Consider the following 21,011-nt stretch of genomic DNA (forward strand, 5'->3'; position numbering starts at 1 on the left):
CGTGAGGGGCAGTCTGCAGATGCAACTGTAATGGACAGTATGGAAACAGCAGACTTGTTGAATTAATATTTGTGTCCATTCTCAGGAAAGGAAAACGACAAAATACCAGCAGTTACAAGGGAACCTAAAATTAGGCCAGGGAAGGAAATTTATGGATTTATTGTGAGGGGAAAAAAATAAAGTTAATGGAGAAAATACTGACTTAAAATAGGCCAGGTCTGTATATTCAAGAATTGTGCCTTGTGGATTGACTGTTATTCTAACGTTAGAGAAGAAACCAGGTAACAAAAGATCTACTGGTTTAACATCATGATATGGAGATGTCAGTGTTGGATTGGGGTGGGCACGGTAAGATGCCTTACAATACCAGGTTAAAGTCCAACAGGTTTATTTGGTAGCACGAGCTTTCGGAGCGCTGCTCCTTCATCAGGTGAATGGAGAGTTGGGTTCATGAACAGGGCATATATAGACACAGACGTAATTGCAAGATAATGGTTGGAATGCGAGTCTTAACAGGTGCAAACAATGTGAGTGGAGAGAGGGTTAAGCACAGGTTAAAGAGATTTATCAGTTGTGGAAAAGTTACTGGAATCTATTACCCGGGTCACATTCACTGAGCACTTAACCAACAATGAACCGATTGTAGGGTCAGCATGGATTTGTGAGAGTTGTGGATGACTGATTTTAGTTGACTATTCAAGGAGGTCACTAATGTGGTGGATGAGGAGGATCTATGGATGTTGTAAAAAAGACTTGCATTAGGCATTTGATAACGTTCTACACAACTTATTTGCAAAAATGAAAGCCTATGGTATTAAGAGGTAAACTTGTGATGAGGGCTGCTCATTAATTGGGAATGGGGGATGGGCAGTAGAAACAATCTTTAATGGTATGCCACAAAATAATGTTCCCCAGAGACCTGTATCATCTGTTTCCTCAGCTTTTCACCACATACATCATAGTCTTGGATGAAGGATAGAGAAATTTATATCCAAGTTGCAGATAACACAAAGGTAGGCAGCACGGTAAGTTGTGTAAACAGAGAAAATAGGGGCAGGGATAGGCCACCCCTCCCCTTTTCTCTCTCTCCCCTCTCCCCCCCCCCTCTCCCCCCCCCCCTCTCTCCCCCCCCCCCCTCTCCCCCCCCCTCTCCCCCCCCTCTCTCCCCCCCCTCTCTCCCCCCCTCTCTCCCCCCCCTCTCTCCCCCCCCCCCTCTCCCCCCCCCTCTCTCCCCCCCCCTCTCTCCCCCCCCCTCTCTCCCCCCCCCTCTCTCCCCCCCTCCTCTCCCCCCCCCCTCTCCCCCCCCCCTCTCTCCCCCCCCCTCTCTCCCCCCCCTCTCTCCCCCCCCTCTCTCCCCCCCCTCTCTCCCCCCCCTCTCCCCCCCTCTCTCCCCCCCCTCTCCCCCCCCTCTCCCCCCCCTCTCTCCCCCCCTCTCTCCCCCCCCTCTCTCCCCCCCCTCTTTCCCCCCCCTCTCTCCCCCCTCTCTCCCCCCCTCTCTCTCCCCCCCTCTCTCTCCCCCCCCTCTCTCCCCCCCCTCTCTCCCCCCCCCTCTCTCCCCCCCCTCTCTCCCCCCCTCTCCCCCCCCCTCTCCCCCCCTCTCCCCCCCCCTCTCCCCCCCCCTCTCTCCCCCCCTCTCTCCCCCCCTCTCCCCCCCCCCCCCTCTCCCCCCCCCTCTCCCCCCCCCCCTCTCCCCCCCCCCTCCCCCCCCCCCCTCCCCCCCCCCCCCTTCCCCCCCCCCTCTCCCCCCCCCTCTCCCCCCCCCTCCCCCCCTCTCCTCCCCCCCCCCTCCCCCCCCCCCTCCTCCCCCCTCCCTCTCTCCCCCCCCCTCTCTCCCCCCCCTCTCTCCCCCCCCCTCTCTCCCCCCCCCTCTCTCCCCCCCCCTCTCTCCCCCCCCCTCTCTCTCCCCCCTCTCTCCCCCCCCCTCTCTCCCCCCCCTCTCTCCCCCCCCTCTCTCCCCCCCCTCTCTCCCCCCCCCTCTCTCCCCCCCCTCTCTCCCCCCCCTCTCTCCCCCCCCCTCTCTCCCCCCCACTCTCTCCCCCCCCCCTCTCTCTCTCCCCCCCCTCTCTCTCTCCCCCCCCCTCTCTCTCTCCCCCCCCCCCTCTCTCTCTCCCCCCCCTCTCTCTCTCCCCCCCCCTCTCTCTCTCCCCCCCCCTCTCTCTCTCCCCCCCCCTCTCCCCCCCCCCTCTCTCCCCCCCCCCTCTCTCCCCCCCCCTCTCTCCCCCCCCCCTCTCTCTCCCCCCCCCCTCTCTCTCCCCCCCCCCCTCTCTCTCCCCCCCCCCTCTCTCTCCCCCCCCCCTCTCTCTCTCCCCCCCCCCTCTCTCTCCCCCCCGCCCCCCTCTTCCCCCCTCCCCCTCTTTCCCCCCCCCCCCTCCCCATCGAAGAGTTGCTGTGAACTACCTCAAGCACATTTGGTCCGACCTCAACAACCAAAAAAAAAGAAAATGATCTAAAGATCCAGAGGCAAATTATTCTCCACTCAAGAACAGGGTCCCAAAATAAATGGGGAAAAATGCTTAATTAAGATGCACTTGAAGTTAGGTTGGAATCACTTTGCTGACTGAAGTGTGATTTACTGAATTAGGGAACTAACAGACATCTAAAGTATATTCCTCTTGTATGTTTTCTTTTTAAAGTGTGTTTTTTTTTTACAAAGCACTATCTGCTGCCTTTTCATCTTGTGGATTATATGTATTTTGTGGCACATCATGTAATCATTATGTATCACCACTACTGATCTTGCATCCTATTAACTAACAACCCACTAATTTGGTCCAGATTGTTTGTCATTTTACTGAACGAAGCCTTTTTTTAGTCCAGTGCCCTAGTCTTTCTGATCCCTCATCTTTTTACCCTGCATGGGTTTGACTGCCTGGTTACAGAAATGGCAGTACAGCATAGGTTCACCAGGATGATACCAAGGATAAGAAAGTGTAATCAGGGGATGAGACTTGAGGCAATTGAACAATTTTCAGTAGAGCCAAGAAAAGGTGATGGAGAGATTTAAGAGATTTTTTGAAGATTAAATAGGGCTTCCTTCAGGTGAGAGAAGAAGGTGATTCCCTGTAGTTCTGAAGTATCTGATAAGGAATTTTCAATTGAACATTATCAAAATGAGGGGCTTGTAGAAATTTCATTACATATGTCATACTTTTAGACAGACAGTGGTTGAGGCAGAAACCATTGTGTATTTTGAAGACAAAACTGAATAAGTATTTGAGGTAAATGAAGATACAGAACTCTGGGAAAAGATTGTGGGATATTTCCATTAGTTTTGGATCAGCCGCCATCAACCAAACTGTTGTTACATGTACTATAACTTTCTATGACCCTTTTTCATTAGCAGAAAGCATTCTTTGGTGAAAAACCCAGATTTACATTAACCAGTATGAAATGGAAGAGGTTACCCATTGTTGAATATTCATGGGAAAAATTGTTTTTACTTCACTAGACTTATAGGGAACATTTGGAGGGACAGAAGCACAAGAAGAAGGAAGCTGCTCTGAAAACTACTAATCAAAGCAGCAATACTGGCACTGCTCGTGGCATTCAAAATCAGTTGCGTTGTGAGCTTTGTGATGTTTCTTGCACTGGAGCTGATGCTTATGCCGCTCACATTCGTGGAGCAAAGCATCAGAAGGTAACCACCTTTATTGTCTAAATATTTTCAAATCTGGTAAGCAGATTGTTAGTATAACTTGGTGGCTGAGCTTGAGGTCGTTGTCCGGATTGGGGGGGAATTTGTATCCATGCCTTCTTGTTTAATGATCAGGATCTTTGCTTTGCAGTGACTGACTGACTCAAATTAAGAACTTCTGGAATTTATGACTGTTTAGAGCATGATATTTGTGGATTATTGTTTACTGTCATACATCCTCCATTTAAAGTAAAGTTTATTTATTAGTCACAAGTAGGCTTACATTTACAGTCATTGCAGAGCAATAATCCTGATCATTTGACAAGCAGAAGGCATGGTTGCAATCTTTCTTCGAATGTGGACAACTACCTCGAGTTCAACTCCTAATACTTTGTGTCCCTTTTCAAGTGCTTGCTAATGACACCCAGTTTTCCCTCACCACCATTTTTTCTGACCCCTTTAGTATTTCTGAATTGTCTTAACTGCTTGTCTGATGATGAGTACTAGATAAGCAGAAGTAGTCTGTGACTTACGTTGGGAAAAACGAAATCATTGTCTTCTGTTCCTACCACAAACTCTGTTTCCGGGCCACCCACTCCATTCCTCCACCCTGGCAACCATGAGGATGAACTAGACTGTTAGCAAACGTCTTGTTGTACCTGACCCCAAAATGAACTTAGGCCACATATCTGTGCCATCACTAAGACTGCCTATTTTCACCTCTGTAACTTCGTTGACTCCTCCGTGCTTCAGCTCATTGGTTGAAACTCTCATCCATGCCTTTGTTACCTGTGGATTTGTCTGTGCCGATGAACTGGTTAGCCTTCTAACTTCTTTAGACTTGAGACCATCTAAACTTCTGCTGCCCATCTAACTTGCATGAAGTCCCATTATTCTCTGGCCTATATTTGTTCCTTTGTAGCAATACCTTAATTTTAAATTTCTCATCCTTGTTTTAAAATCTCCCCATGGCCTCATCTTCTGCCTGTCTCCATTATCTCCTACAGTCCTCAGAGATATCTGTGCCCCTCTAATTCTGACCTCTTGCACATTCTCAATTTAATCACTCCTGGTGGTTGTGTCGTCAGCTGCTAAGGTCTTAACCTCTGGGGTGATAGTAGTTTTACTATAATTGTGGCAGGTGTGAAAGTAGTAATTGAATTAATTGAGTTCTGAAAACTGGACAGTACAATTTGTATAAACTGTGCTGGTAATGACCAAGCATGCACTTTACAGTAAGGTAATGGGTAGGCACCAGAGCTGATGATTTTCTATGGACTGAGGTGTAACAAAAAGTTGTAGTCATATTATTATCATTGTACCAGTTGAACTTGGGCTACTCTGGTCTAGGCTGAGTTAGTATAATTTTTATTAGAACTTTGTCAGTGACCCTTTGATGGTAGGTTGATAAAATCAGTGCAATCCAAATACTAGATTTTTTCTGTCTATCTTTTTTTTATAGACAATGTTAGTGTCCACTTTTTATGTATCTAAAGCAACACCTTTTAGTTTGTTGAATTTTGTCATCACATCACACCTGTAAAATGCATTTTATTTTTTTTTATTATTAGGTTCCAAATATTCCCTTGATCAAAGTGAAATAATTAGAAGGGATAAGAAGTCGACTGATGTAAAGCATTAAAAAATGGGTTGGGATTGAACAAAGTTAACACACACGACTTGGGTGGTGGGGAGTTGGCTGTGTTTTAGTGAGTTCTTAGTACTGAAGTTAATTAATTCGAACAAACAAGATAAGATTATTAGACCTAAATGTATTCGGTTATTCTTCTAAAAACATCAGAGCTGGAATTGCAATGGTAAAGAATAGCTTTTCCATTTTCGGTATGTGCGCAATCAGGACCCTGACCTTGCAGTTGCTTGCCATTTTAACACATGATCCTGTTCCCAGACCCACATGTCTATCCTTGGCTTGCTGCAATGTTCCAGTGAAGCTCAAAGCAAGGAACAGCATCTCATCTTCCGGCTAGGCACTTTACAGCCTTCTGGTCTCAACATCGAATTCAACAACTTCAGATGATTTGCTCTACCCTACCTCGGCCTCTTGTTTTCATTCTATTTTATTTAATTTTTTTACTCTTCTCTACCTTTTATTTCTTTATTGTCTGTCCATTTTTCTTTCCCCCCCCCCCCCCCGGCCCCACTGCTTCCCCTTCTTTACATACTAGCTCTGTCCCAGCTTACAGTTTCTCTGCTGTTTGGCCGTTCACACCCTTTATTCTCTCTGGTTTCTGTGGCTATGAATCATCTTTCATTCCCTCCCCCTGCAGTATAAATATCTTCCACTTTCTATGGCTTTTAGCTTTGACAAAGGGTCATCTGGACTTAACGTCGGCTCTTTTCTCTCCTTACAGATGCTGCCAGACCTGCTGAGATTTTCCAGCGTTTCCTTTTTTGATTAATGGATTTTTCAAACATAGTCATTCAGGAGAGGACTAGTAGAGATCTTTAAAGAATTATCAAGACCTTGATTTATGGTGTCTTGTACGGGCTGAAATGTGAACGTTGTAAAAAGTGGACACCCAAAAACTAGAAAGTTGGCAAAGGTTTGAGTGGGTCAGTTGGAGAAAGCACAAGAGCAATTACGTTTTCAGGATGGTGGAAGAGGAAAAGTCAGTGACTAACATGAGGCAAAGGCAACAAGGTTGGATTGGCCATATTTTAAGACATAGAGGAATGTAGACCAGGAGGGTGAAAGAGAATAATGATGTTGGACAATTTGAAATTGAAAATGGGAGGCTCCTATAGACAACTGAAGAGAAAGCACAAGACTACAGGATGTGGAGAAATGGAAGGCCCTTCCTCTAGGCTGATTGTTATTACTACTACTGTTTATGGTAATATACTTGGGATAGAGCTTTTATTTGATTTTAGCAGATGGTTAGTATGTTTCATGATTAGCATGAATTTTTCAAAACACAGTAGTTTTGTCAAATCTATTAATTTATAAACTAATTTTATTGCCACTGTTGAACAGCTAAGTAATTTTTTTTAAAAAACGATTTCATCTAGGTAGTCAAGTTACATACCAAACTTGGCAAGCCCATTCCCTCGACGGAACCTAGCATGGTGAGTCAGACAACAACTACGACTACAGCTGGAACCTCAGTCAAGCCAACTACTCCAAACCCACCCACAGGATCGAGCAGTGGTGTGGCTGCTGCAACTGCTACTGTCTCTACTGCTGTAAGGTCAAATCCAGTGGCTGCTGTATCTGTCAATAATGTTGCTAACAAACTACTTGCTGCAAAAAAAGCACCAACCCCGAAGATAACGTTTGTTGGTAAGTACTAAAATTAAATTACTTCTATGTTTTTAAATTAACAAGATGTTCAGCAGAAAATAGAACTCCTATTGGCGAACGTGTTGAGCACCACCAAGAAGTGGTAACTGAAGAGCACTATCTGACTACCCAATTACTGCATTTGAGATTGAAGGGAATGGAAAGCAGAACCCTAATTGATACAAGATGGTTTTACCTAAGGAGACTCCAAGCCATGAGTGTTGGCAAAATCTATTGCACTGAATGTCAATACTGTCAGTTTACTTGAGTAAATCTGGACTGAAAAATGTTACTATGATCGGTGATATTGATATAATAGGTATTACATTTTTTACGTTTTAATGCATTTAATCCCATTTATAATATAAAATTGCAGCAATTAGCTACTGCTCATGTATGAATTGCTTGACTTCCGGTGGTTGAAGTATTGAATTATTTTCTAGGTGGTAACAAGTTGCAGACTACAGGAACAACTAATATAATTGAGGAAGTCAAAACACCTGAAGTTAAAGTGGCAACACCACCTGTTCAAGAGATCAAATCCGAGGCAGTGGTGGAATCCATGACAACACTTGCTGCATTGCAGAGTGATGTTCAGCCTGTTGGTCATGATTATGTGGAAGAGGTAATTTCATGGAGAGCTGTTGGCAATGTTGGTTTCCACTTTTTACATTTCACATTTACTACGTTTGGAGGGCATGAAGTGCTTATAAAAAGTAAGGGGGAAACATTGCAAGATTCTCTCAATTTTATCCAGAATAATGAAACTCTTCCATGTATTGCAATGTGAAAATATTAAATGGGGGTAAAATGTGTATTGAAAGCCATTTTTGGTCTTTTTGCATATGTACAGGGTAAATTGTTGAGATGTGAACTGTATCACATTTCTGAATTTGATTCCAGGAAGATGACCTTTTCCAGACCTAGCTGCTCTTTTCTGTGTGCCTTTGATTATTTAATATGTATACATTTTAATTTGACTTGTATGTTTCGGTACAGATTGCCCCCTTGGTCTATCGTAGACCCTACTCTCTCCCTGATTATCCTCTTCCCTTAATATATGGATTCTTCCTGACCCTACCCGCTAGTGCTTTCTTAAGTGCTTTCTCTTTTATCTCCTAATTTCTTTCTTAAGTTCCCCCCTGCACTTTTCACAGTAATTTCATTACAGTTTAAGCCCACTTGTGACACTAATTTTAAAAAAAACTTTCTATACTCCACTAAGGCCTCTGGTGATTTACTCTCTTTGTACCTGCTAAAAGCCTCTCTTTTCTTTCTTATCGAATCTTGAATATTCCTAGATATCCAGGGTTGTCTGTGCTTGTTGCTGCTGCATTTCACCCTAAAGGTCAGACCCTGCCTTATTCTAATAAAATCTGCCTCCACAACCCCCTAGATAGGTTTTTTGCAGACCATCTTTTTCCTCTTCCATAACAAACTTAAATCGTATTTCACCCCCCCCCCCCACTGCTACATCGAGCACCTGTCCGGCTTCCGTTGGATCCACCATTGCGCTGTCCCTCGGTGGACTTTTTACAAATTTACATAAGCTCTCCTCAATACATTTCAAGAAATCCACCCCTTCTAAACCCCTTACACTGTGACTATCCCAATTTCTGTTGGGGAAGTTGAAGTTCTTTATTATTATTATTATTTGTACGTATCTCAGTGAATTGTCCACATTTGATCTGTTTAGTTAATCTTTTGAGTAGCTGAGCAGTACAGAGTCGAAAGGTCCCAATCTTGATCCTTTGCAGAATTAGCTAATCCGGACTAATGGAGTGGTGGGGATATTGCACTCCATTGCTGCTCAAGGTTCACAACCAATGCTAGAGGTGAGGTATGAATAGCTTTGGATTTCACTGAGATTTTTCAAACCAACTCTGTCAAATCTACTACATGAGTAATGTACTTGTAGTATCGGAGTCATGGCGCACACACCTCTGAATCAAAGTTGTGTGTTCAAATCTCGTTCTTGGAGTTAAGCACATATTTTCAGATAATACTTTATATTGCTATATCGTTTGAGGTGCCATTTTTTAAATGTGACCGAAAACCGAGTTCTTGTTCAGGTGAACATTAAAGCCATTGGTATTTTCAAATGACAGCACGAAATGCTTTTAGTTTTCTGTCACCCTGTAACCAAAATTAATTTAATTTTTTTTCCATTTACTGTTTTTGGGACCTAACTGAATGTATCTGTCTCTTTTTGTTGCTTTTATACTTTCTCACTTGCTCTCTCTGAGTGAGGTACCAGAATCTGTGTTTTTTCATCATACTGAAAGATTAGCACCTGTGGGTAGAGGGGATAAGGAGACAAAATTGGTGGGAGTAAGAAATTTGCCTCTTATAGGAGCACTGAGATAAGTTTCTCCCCCTTTTCTTCCATTTTCATTTTCTGAAAATCAAACTGTCTTCAAAAGCCAGTCAACCCACAAACTGTTGGAAAATTTGGAATTGGTAGTTATTTGAAGGAGTTTGAAGCTGAAACATGGAGTTATTTTCCTTGTGTCCAGACTGAACAGAGTATGAACAGTATGATCAAATGAGGACTGAAAACCACTGCCAGGCTGAAACCTATGGTTTTGACCTTGGACTTTTCAAATATGTTGTTTAATATAACACGTAAGCTTCCTCCCTGCTGTATTTAAGTTCGTGCTACCTGAGCAAGCAAACAGGACCTCCGTTTAGTATCTCATCCAAAAGTAGCTCAGTACCTCACTGAAGTGTCAACCAAGAATGCATACTTATGTTGAGATCGGACTTAAACTTTACAATTCATTGCATGCAATTCCTGCCACAATGTTTATTGGTCTTTGAATTTACTGAGCGGTATTTTGTAACATGTTTTTCCAAAGTGGTGCAATTGGGAGTATAATGTCCTGTTATAATGTTGCACAGGTGGATTGCTAAATGGATTAATTATGACTAACTGGGTTGGATTTTATTCTGTTGGCAGATTTTGTGTGCAGGTGTAGTTTGTTGATCTAAAACCAACCCTGTGTCCTTCCTGTCAAAAGAATTTGAGTTAATTTAGGATTAGCATTAGGTTGTTCCCTTTTCAGCAGCCCAATGCATAAGTGACAAAGATGCTGGAAACTTGGACACTATGCGCTTTCATGCAGGAACCTTGAGCTCCCTCTAGCCAGAGCAGCCTCTAGCAAAAATATCAAGAGTTATTTCATAAATTAATGTTTCATATAAATTTCCCTTTTGAAAGGTTCGAAACGACGAAGGCAAAGTGATTCGTTTCCACTGTAAGTTGTGTGAATGTAGTTTCAATGACCCTAATGCAAAGGAAATGCATTTGAAAGGGAGAAGACACAGACTGCAATATAAAGTGAGTATCAAGTCAATAAAAATGATTGGTCATTAACTATGTGTCAACAACGGTGTGAAATATTTCTTCCTTCCTTCTAAGAAAAAAGTAAATCCTGAATTACAAGTTGAAGTAAAGCCAAGCATCCGAGCAAGAAAAATCCAAGAAGAAAAAATGAGAAAACAAATGCAGAAGGAAGAATACTGGAGACGGAGAGAAGAAGAGGAGCGCTGGCGCATGGAAATGAGGTAATCGGAGTGAATGATCTGCCACTCTGAATTTCTACATTTATGATCAGTCATGCCAAGTGCCTTAAAAGTTATGAAATTTAAGATTTAATTTCTGAAACCTCTTAAAATTCTCAAATGGCACATAGGTGTTCTTTGTTTCATTATATACTAAAATGTTTATGGTTTGGCTTCAATTTTAGGATTCAGATATTTAGTTTATTATTGTCACAAGTAGGCTTAGATTAACACTGCAATTAAGTTGCTGTGAAAATTCCATAGTCACCTCACTCCGGCTCCTGTTCAGGCACACTGAGGGAGAATTTAGCATGGTCAATGCACCTAAGCAGCACGTTTTTTGGACTGAGAGGGGAAACTGGAGCACCCGGAGGAAACTATGTCAGACTCCTATTTGTTGACTATAGCTCAGCCTTCAACACTATTATTCTCATGAAACCCATCTCCAAACTCCCTGGCCTGGGCCTCGGCACCTTCCTCTGTGACTGGATCTTGAACTTCTTAACTCACAGACCACATCAGTAAGGATAGGCAACAACACCACCTCCACGATCATCCTCAACACCGGTGCCACACAAGGCTGTGATCTCAGCCCCGTACTATACTCCTTATAGATCTTTGACTGTGTGGCCAAATTCCCCTCCAATTCGATTTTCAAGTTTGCTGACGACACCAGTGTGGTGGGTCGGATCTCAAACAATGATGAGACAGAGTACAGGAATGAGATAGAGAATCTGGTGCGGCAACAATAATCTCTCCCTCAGTGTCAACAAAACAAAGGAGATTGTCATCAATTTCAGGAAGCGTAAAGGAGAACATGCCCCTGTCTACATCAATGGGGACAAAGTAGAAAGGGTTGAGAGCTTCATGTTTTTAGGTGTCCAGATCACCAACAACCTGTCCTGGTCCCCCCATGCTGACACTATAGTTAAGAAAGCCCACCAATGCTTCTACTTTCTCAGAAGACTCAGGAAATTTGGCATGTCAGCTACGATTGTCACCAACTTTTACAGATGCACCATAGAAAGCATCCTTTCTGGTTGTGTCACAACTTGGTATGGCTCCTGCTCTGCCCAAGACTGCAAGGAACTACAAAAGGTCGTGAATGTAGCCCAATCCATCAGGCAAACCAGCCTCCCATCCAGAGACCCGGTCTACACTTCCCGCTGCCTCGGCAAAGCAGCCAGCATAATTAAGGACCCCACGCACCCCAGACACACTCTCTTCCTCCACCTTCCTTCGGGAAAAAGATACAAAAGTCTGAGATCACTTATCCACCGACTCAAGAACAGCTTCTTCCCTGCCGCTGTCAGACTTTTGAATGGACTTACCTTGCATTAAGTTGAGCTTACTCTACACCCTAGCTATGACTGTAACACTACATTCTGCACTCGCTCGTTTCCTTCTCTATGAACGTTATGTTTTGTCTATATAGCGCGCAAGAAATAATACTTTTCACTGTATGTTAATACACGTGACAATAATAAATCAAATCAAAAACCCAGGCAGACATGGGGAGAACTTGCAGACTGCACAGATAGTGACCCAAGCCGGGAATTGAATCTGGGTCGCTGGTGCTGCGAGACAGCAGTGCTAGCCACTGTGCTACCGTGCTACCATTATAAAATGTTATGGTTAATGGTCAGTATGGTAAGTCAGAGACCTGTACTGATGATCTGGAGGCATAAGTTCAAATCCCACCACAGCAACTAGTGAATTTAAATTTAGTTAATTAACCAGACATGGAATTAAAAGCAGTATCAGTAATCACGATCATGAAACTATTGGTACTTTTTCGGTACTTTAATTCTAATCAATAAAACCAATTCAAATTAAGTCCAATCATGGTCCTCTCATGAGAGACAAATAAGATCCAAGCTGCCAAGAACAGACATTGCTTCCCATCTTGGGCTTGATCAAACAAGGCCCAAGCTGACAGGATGAGACATTGCACCCCCTCCCAAACACTTCATCTTAGCCAAAAGGCCAGGATGGCTTTGAAAAAATTGCATCAGGTAAAGCCTCTCAGTTTAATCTTGTTGGCTGCCCTGATCCTTTACTCTACCCTAGCTTAGGCAAACCACAATCACAGGCATCCGCACACCCAAGTGCAGTGGGCTAGCCTCGTCCCCAGGCTGATCACTGAATCACCCCTACCAGGTCCTTTTTGGGGGGGGGGTGAGCAAATTTGATTTTCTTAACTGGCCTCGCTTAAACATGATTTCAGAATAAGGACAACATGGTTGACTTTTAATTTCTCTTGGGAAATTGAAACCCAATTGTTTCTCCTGAAAAGATTCATAGGACTTAAGAACCTGCTCTGCCATTCAATAAGATCATGGCCAATCTGGTTGTGGTCTCAACTCCACTTTGCTGTCTGTCCTGCAAAACCCATGATTCCCTTGTCTGCCAAAAATTTACCTAACAATTACTTGAATAAATTCAATGACCCAACCTCCCCTCCTTTCTGGAGAATAGAATTTCATGTACTGATGGACCTTTGAGAGAAAACATTTCTCCTAATCTCCATCTTAAAAGGTAGACCTCTTATTCTTAATCTGTGTCCCTTGGTTCTAGTAGAAACATCCTCCCAGTATCTACCTATCAAAATCCTCAAAATAATAATACTCAATATTAAAAGAGAATAAACGCTCTTTCCTTGAAATCTGCCTGTTATAATTTCAGCACGTATCATCAAAGGAAACAATTCCGTCTTTTTTTGGGATTCAAGTTTTGTGGCAGCATTACAGCCGCTTCTTTCTTGAATCTAAATTTCCATGGTGGCATGCCCATTGGAGTTGTGTAGACATCCTCGCAATTCTACGGTTGTGTTCCAAAAACTAGATGAACCACACCTGTGCAGCATCTTGCTGTGTTTGTTTAATCTTCTGATTTTTGGGCATTGTTTATTTTAAATGGTTGTTTAACACTAAATGTTATACTTGGAACAAAGCCACCAGAATATACATATTATTTAAGAATTCTCTTTCTAAAAGCGTGGATGTACCTACATCGCAAATGCTGCGAACGGTCCAAGACTGTGGCTCAGCACCACCTTCTCGAGTGCTATTAGGGATGGGTAACAAACGCTGCCCTAGCCAGTGATGTCCATGTCCCATGAAATAATAAATTAAAATTTAAAATTCTGGAGAGCATAGTGTTATTATTCTCATCTATACAATCGCTGCCGATATGTTCCTGATGGATTTCTAAAACTTTGTCATTCAAGTCCAGTTTGCTGCACTTAACCAATTCCATTATATCATTCCCTCTCTCCAATGCCATTTCATCCTTCCTATGTCATTCCCATCCCATTCTTTCATCTAATGTCCTTACCTGGTCTGGCCTACTTGTGACTCCAGACCCACAGCAATGTGGTTGACTCTTAGAACAAACAAAAAAGTACAGCACAGGAACAGGCCCTTCAGCCCTCCTAGCCTGTGCCGATCATGATGTCCTAACTAAACATTAAAAAAAACCTTCTGCCCTCGCTCGGTCCATATTCCTTTCTTCCCTCTCGATTCATGTCCCCATCTAGATGCCTCTTAAATGTTGCTAATGTGCCTGCTTCCACCACCACCTCTGGAAGCGTGTTCCAGGCACCCTCCACTCTCTTGTGAAAAACTTTCCCCTGTGCATTTCCTTTAAACATTCCCCCTCTCACCTTGAACCTTTGCCCCCTTGTAATTGACACTTACGCCCTGGGAAAAAGCCTCTGACTATCCACTCTGTCTGTGCCTCTCAATTTTGTAGACCTCTATCAGGTCTCCCTCTCAGTCTCTGTCTTTCTCGTGAAAACAATTCTGTTTTATTCAACCTTTCCTCATAGTCCATACCCTTGAGACCAGGCAACATCCTGGTAAACCTTCTTTGCATGCTCTCCAAAGCTTCCAAGTCCTTCTGGTAGTGTGGTGACCAGAACTGTGCACAATATTCCAAATGTGGCCTAACCAAGGTTTTGTATAGTTGCAACGTGATTTCCCAACTTCTGTATTCAATGCCCCGGCTGATGAAGGCAAGCATGCCATATGCTTTCTTAATCACCTTGGCCACCTGTGTTGCCACTTTTAGGGAACTGTGGACCTGCACACCCAGATCCCTCTGTATGTTAATGTTCTTGAGGGTTCTGCCATTTACAGTATATTTCACACCTAAATTTGATCCTCCAAAATGCATTACCTCGCATTTGTCTGGATTAAATACCTTTTGAAATAGCCAAGCAAGCCACTCTGTTGTATCACTACAAAGTCTACAAAAAGGAAAGAAACCAGATGAAACAGCCTAGATAGTAGAAACTAAAACATCAAACCCAGTCCTGTTAACTTTGCAAAGTCCTCCTTATGAACACCAGGGGGCCTGTGGTAAATTGGGAGAGCTGTCCCTCAGACTAGTCAAGCAGCAGTCTGGCATAGTTGTACTCATAGAATCGTACTTTATATAACATGCTGCAGACAGCACCACCACCAACCCTGGGTATGTCCTGTCCTACTGACACGACAGGCCCACAGAGGTGGTGGTATGCAGTGAGGAAAGAGTTGTCCTGAGTGTTCTGAACATGGCTCTGAACATGACATAGAGTCATAAAGGTTTACAGCATGGAAACAGACCCTTTCAGCCCAACTTGTCCATGCTGCCCTTTTTTTTTAAACCACTATGCTAGTCCCAATTGCTTGAGTTTGACCCATATCCCTCTATCCCCATCTTCCCCATGTAACTGTCTAAATGCTTTTTAAAAGACAAAATTGTACACGCCTCTACTACTACTCATGGAATCAGGTCAAACATGGGCAAGGAAAGACATGCTGCTGATTACCACTTACCATCCTCCCCATAGCTGATGAATCCGTCTTTCTCCATGTTGAACACCACTTAAAAGAAACACTGAGGGTGGCATGGGCAAAGAATCTATTCTGTGGGGGCTTCAACGTCACTATCATCCAAGAGTAGTTCAGTAGCACTACTACTGACTGAAGACTGAGTCCTAAAGAACATAGCTGCAAGACCAGCTCTGCGGCAGGTGGCGAGGGGACCAACAAGAGGGAAAAGCCTACTTTATCCTCACCAATCTACCTTTCACAGATGCATCTGTCCATGAAAGTATTGGTAGGAGTGACCACACAGTCCTTGTGGAGTCAGTCTGTCTCAGTATTGTGCCTCCATTGTGTTGTATTGCATTAAGTGTGCCGAGATTTTGAGCAGATCTACCAACTCAGACTTGGCATGAGAATTGAATGCAATCACAATCTACAACCTCATGGTCCAGCATATCCCCACTTTAGCATTATCATACAGCTGAGAGATCTACTTGGTTCAATGAAAAGTACAGGAGGGTGTGCCAGGAACTGCACCAGGCATATCTTAAAAAAAAAGAGGTGTAATTTGCTGCGCTCCTAGTCTAGCTGTTCCAGTAGAATCATAGAATAGAATGCCAGCACGGCTACAGAACTGACTTCTGCCCAGCAATATGGGAAACTGCCTAGGTATGTGCTGCCACAACAAGCAGGAAGATCCAACCTTGATTTATTATTGTCACATATATTGGTATACAGTGAAAAGTATTGTTTCTTGTGCGCTATACAGCAAAACATACCATACCTAGAGAAGGAAACGAGAGAGTGCAGAATGTAGTGTTACAGTCATAGCTAGGGTGTAGAGCAAGATCAACTTAATGCGAGGTAGGTCCATTCAAAAGTCTGGTCACTCACTGCTCCAACACTCTCATGTTTCAGCAAAGTGATGCAAGGGACCATCAACTGTGCTATCAAGTGGCACTTACTCAGCAATAACCAGTTCACTGATGCCTAGTTCCTGTTCTACCAGGGCCTCCCAACTCCTGACCTTTCAAGCCTTAACAGAAGAGCTGAGTGAGTGTGACTGCTACTTCATCAATGACCTTCCTTCCATCATAAGGTCAGGAGTGGGAATGTTTGATGATCACTGATTGCACAATGTTCAGCATCATTCACAACTCTGACACTGAAGCAGTCAGTGCCCATATGCAGAAAAACCTGAACAACATTCAAGGTTGGGCTGATGGGTGACAAGTAACATTTATGCCATACAAGTGCCAAGCATCGTCCCTCTCCAACAAGAGAAAACCCAACCATTTCTCCGTGACATTCAACAGCATTACCATGGCTGAATCCTTCACTATCAACATCCTGATGGTTACCTTGACCAGAAGCTGAATTGGACCAGCCTTATAAATACTGTGACTACAAGAGCAGGTCAGATGCTGGAAATTCTCTGGAGCAAAACTCATCTCCTGACTCCTCAAAGCTTGTCCACCAATGATGAGGCATGACTCAGGAGTGTGATGGCATACTCTTCACTTGCCTGGATGAGTGAGTGCAGCTCTTAAAAACACAAGAAGCCTGACATCATCCAGCACAGAGTAGGCTGCTTAATTGGTGCCCATTCACCAATTAAAATATTCACTCTCTCCATCACTGGTGTGTGTACCATCTACAAAATGCACTGCAGCAACTCACCAAGACTCCATTGTCACCACAATTTAAACCCATGACCTCTCCCACCTAGAAGGAAAAGGGCAGCAGCTGCATAGAAACATCACCACTTGTAAGTTCCCCTCCAAGAGACACCATCCTTCAATTTTTTTACCGGTCCTTCAGTGCCAGTGGGTCAAAATCCCTGACTGCACTGTGGGTGTACATACAAGAAATTCACCTCAGCAGTTCAAGAAGGCATCTCACCACCAACTTCTCATGGACAATTGAGGATGGGCAACAGCAGGCAACATCCATGTCCATTGAAATAATTTTTTTTAAAACCTCACTCTTGCAGGCACCACCGCTATCCGCCCCCACCCTGCAGGCGCCAAGGCTACTTCAACAGCACTCTCCAAACCTTTGACAGGATATGGGCAGCAAACACATTGAAGCACGGGGCTACTGGGTCAAGTGCAAATGGTCCTACCTCTCCCCTGGCACCATTGCCGTTGTGGAACATGCAGAGATCTCAGTGCGGATCCAGGAGAATGAGGAGCATGTACCAACATTTTGGATGGTGGGGAAGAGAGCAAAAGTGAAACCAAAAGTTTTAGAATAGGGGAAATAGCTCTTTCATTGATTCAGCCCCAGCTAGTAACCTTGCATATGGTTATGTTTGCAATTACTTTATAATGGGACAGGTAGAATTTGAAACAAAACTACTTTATTTGGAACTACTTAAAATCAGGTGTAGTTGTTTATGACCATTCCTTCCCTTTTGCTGGGTGGAAAACCTGCAATTTCCTTTCAAACAGAACTTTGCACCTATAGCCGGAGGACTGCAGTGGCTCACCATCACCACAAGGGCAGTTAGAGATGGGCACAAAATGCTGGCCTTGGCAGCGTTCACATCCCAGGAACAAATTTATTTTAAAGCATGCCACGCACTTCATCCTTCTTCACTCGTACTTCTGTGTGCGCCAGGCACCACCAACTTAAACTGACCAATCCAAACAGTCCTGACAGACAGAACCTTGGTTATTATCATAGATACCTTGAATGAATTTCGTTCCTTGCCGAAGTGTGCCTGAAAATGAATATATTTTGAGAACAACCTCACCCCCTCCTAGTGTAGCTATTCTCAAAATTATTATGTAGCACATTAATTGACTTTAGTTTAAGATATCTTCTATAGAATGAATGTATTTCAAATGATTGGAATATTTGGGATGAATGTCTTCCATAGCTTTTTACTTCCATAGCTTTTATATGTTTTTTTTTTGAAGGATGATTAAAGAGCAAGATTTTTGTTTTCTTCAGGAGATATGAGGAGGACATCTACTGGAGGAGGATGGAAGAGGAACATCATTACTGGGATGACCGTCGCAGAATGGCTGATGGATATCCACCCGGTCTACTTGGTGTTCGACCAGGAATGATGCAGCCCCAGGGTCCATTGGTATGTTGGCTTTCATGAAGATTAAACTCATTTGATAAGATAAAAAATATTACATTTGAGGACTGAGATGAGTTGGAGTTTACTGAATTAGAAGGACAGATTTCATAATCTGTGTATATTATCTGGGACTGGTTATCCATATTGAAATATATCCTTCCTGCCTTTGCATGCAAGTTTTGAACTTCTACTGAGGTGAAGGAAGATCAATCAGTTTTGCATCTTTTGCTCACTGCTTCTGCAGCTATAGAATAAGTTGATACTTGTAGCAATTGTTTTTTGGTAAAGATAGATTGTGGTTTAGATATTCGATGGTGTTACCATCACTGAATCCCCCACTGTCAACAACCTTGGGGTTACCTTTGACCAGAAATTCAACTGGACTCGCCACATAAAGACAATAGCTACAAGAGCAGGTCACAGGCGAGGAATACTGCAGCAAGTAACTCACCTCCTGACTCCCCAAAGCCTGTCCACCATCTACAAGGCACAAGTCAGGAGTGTGATGGAATATTCCCAACTTGCAGTTCCAACAACACTCAAGAAGCTTGACACCATCCAGACAGAGCAGCCTGCTTGATTGGCACCACATTCACTCCCTCCACCACCGACGCTCAGTAGCAGCAGTGTGTACTATCCACAAGATGCACTGCAGCAATTCACCAAAGATCCTTAGACAGCACCTTCCAAACTCCAACCACTTCCATCTAGAAGGACAAGGGCAGCAGATTGATGGGAAAGCCACCACCTGCAAGTTCCTCTCCCAAGCCCCTCACCATCCTGACATGGAAATAAATCACCGTTCCTTTGCAGTTGCTGGGTCAAAATCTTGGAATTCCCTCCCTAGCGGCATTGTGGGTCAACCCACAGTACATGAACTGCAGCAGAGGTGGCTCAGCACCATCTTAAGGGCAACTAGGGATGGGCAATAAATGCTGGTCAGCCAGCGACACCCATGTCCCACGAGTGGGGGAAAAAAAGATACTTGAAAGGGAGAAAATAAAGGTTAAAGTATATTTATTGACCGCTAGCTGGTAAAATCTGGCTGTTGTAATAGAATGCGGCACTTGTAACAGACTGGCATATGCTGCATAGGAAATGTTTTATTTTGGCACTGATCTTCCACCTCTGCTTAGCCTCCCAGACGTCCAGACTCATCGGATGATCGCTATGTTATGACAAAGCATGCTGCTATCTATCCAACCGAGGAGGAACTGCAGGCCGTCCAGAAGATAGTTTCACATACTGAACGTGCTCTTAAACTCGTGTCCGACTGCATCACAGAACAAGATAAACCAAAGAACAAAGAGGATGAGAAGAAAGATGCAATTAAAGATCGGTATGGCAATTTATTGTTGCACCTTTTGATATCTGCACACCTCTTTGAAGAATGTGAGAACTTTGATACCACGTTCAATTATCATGACATATGCAAACTTTATATCCTGTAACCATTAATAACCAGTCCAAAGATATGCAAGGTAGATGGATTGACCATGCTAAATTGGCCCATTGTGTACCAAGATGTGTAGGTTAGATGGATTAGCCATAGGAAATATATGGGGTTATAGGTATAGGGCAGGGGACAGGGTCTGGGTAAGATGCTCTGTCAGTGAGTCAGTACAGACTGTACTGGGCAGAATGGCCACTTCTGCATTATAGAGATTCTATGATTGGTTGGGATGTGGTATTTTCCAATATAAAATGATGTACAAAGAACAGTTATCTGCCAGATTTACTTTGAATTGTTAGTCTAAAACCTAAAGTGTTAATTATTAATGCACCTAATGTTCCTTCATTGTCACTGGTTCAAAATCCCTGAGCTTCCTAACAGTTTGGTGGGAGTATCTACACTAAAGAGATTGCTATGATTCAAGAAGGTGATTTGTGCTCGCGTCCCATGAACATATAGGAAAAAAAGTATAGGGAATAATTTAATATATTGCTGAAAAAAGACACATTTGTCGGAAGCTTTTTGTCTTGCATATATCAGGGTAATAGCAAGAATACCATTGTAAAGGAAAACAAATTTAGACTGTATGAGTGTTGATTTGTTGGCAAGTGGGTGCTGGTAGAGGCATTGCCATGGAGAATGCATGAGTTGATGGCGACTAACAGTTAACTGCCAAGCATTACTCGAAATTTAAACCAGGCACTGCCGAGAATGGCTGTCATTTATTCTGTTTCGCTGAAACAAGTGCAATGTGTATATACGTTCTTTCTGTCAGCAAAGAGCAGAGTCGTATGTATGTAGCTTCCAGTACGCACAAATGCTCTACACTGTTGTTCCGACTGATTATAAAATGATGTCAGCGTAATTCTTAGCATACTGGGGATTATTTAGCATATAGTGCCCAATCACCGCATCATAATGTTGGACGCTGTTTGAATTTTGGAAGCATGGGCTGTTTGGGTACGATCTGTACCATGTCCATTACAAACAGCAGACGAAACATGCTGTTTGATATCATCCCCAAGTCTTTGATGTACGGCCTACATATCTAGCATCACATCAGCACTGAAATCCATATATCACATTACTCATTTGTGTGATAGGCAGAAATCATTTTTGGCTTGATGGCAGCATCCTGTTAGTAGCTAGTACCC

At 43.4% G+C, this 21,011-nt stretch overlaps 1 protein-coding gene across 3 annotated transcripts in view; it reads left to right on the forward strand.

The window, feature by feature from the left end:
• Positions 1 to 21,011, forward strand: part of zfr (zinc finger RNA binding protein) — an 88,555-nt gene that overhangs the window by 42,938 nt on the left and 24,606 nt on the right. For all 3 annotated transcript variants that reach the window (XR_013498857.1, XM_078221532.1, XM_078221541.1), the window contains exons 8-14: positions 3,449 to 3,637; positions 6,665 to 6,935; positions 7,379 to 7,560; positions 10,156 to 10,275; positions 10,357 to 10,502; positions 18,269 to 18,407; positions 19,541 to 19,743. Coding sequence is in view for 2 of the 3 variants with exons in the window: in XM_078221532.1 (XP_078077658.1) it covers positions 3,449 to 3,637; positions 6,665 to 6,935; positions 7,379 to 7,560; positions 10,156 to 10,275; positions 10,357 to 10,502; positions 18,269 to 18,407; positions 19,541 to 19,743 (1,250 nt within the window). In the remaining variant the exon portion in view is untranslated. The remainder of the gene's footprint in view (positions 1 to 3,448; positions 3,638 to 6,664; positions 6,936 to 7,378; positions 7,561 to 10,155; positions 10,276 to 10,356; positions 10,503 to 18,268; positions 18,408 to 19,540; positions 19,744 to 21,011) is intronic.

This window comes from Mustelus asterias, chromosome 1 (assembly GCF_964213995.1).
Source record: "Mustelus asterias chromosome 1, sMusAst1.hap1.1, whole genome shotgun sequence".
Classification (NCBI taxonomy): Eukaryota; Metazoa; Chordata; class Chondrichthyes; order Carcharhiniformes; family Triakidae; genus Mustelus; species Mustelus asterias.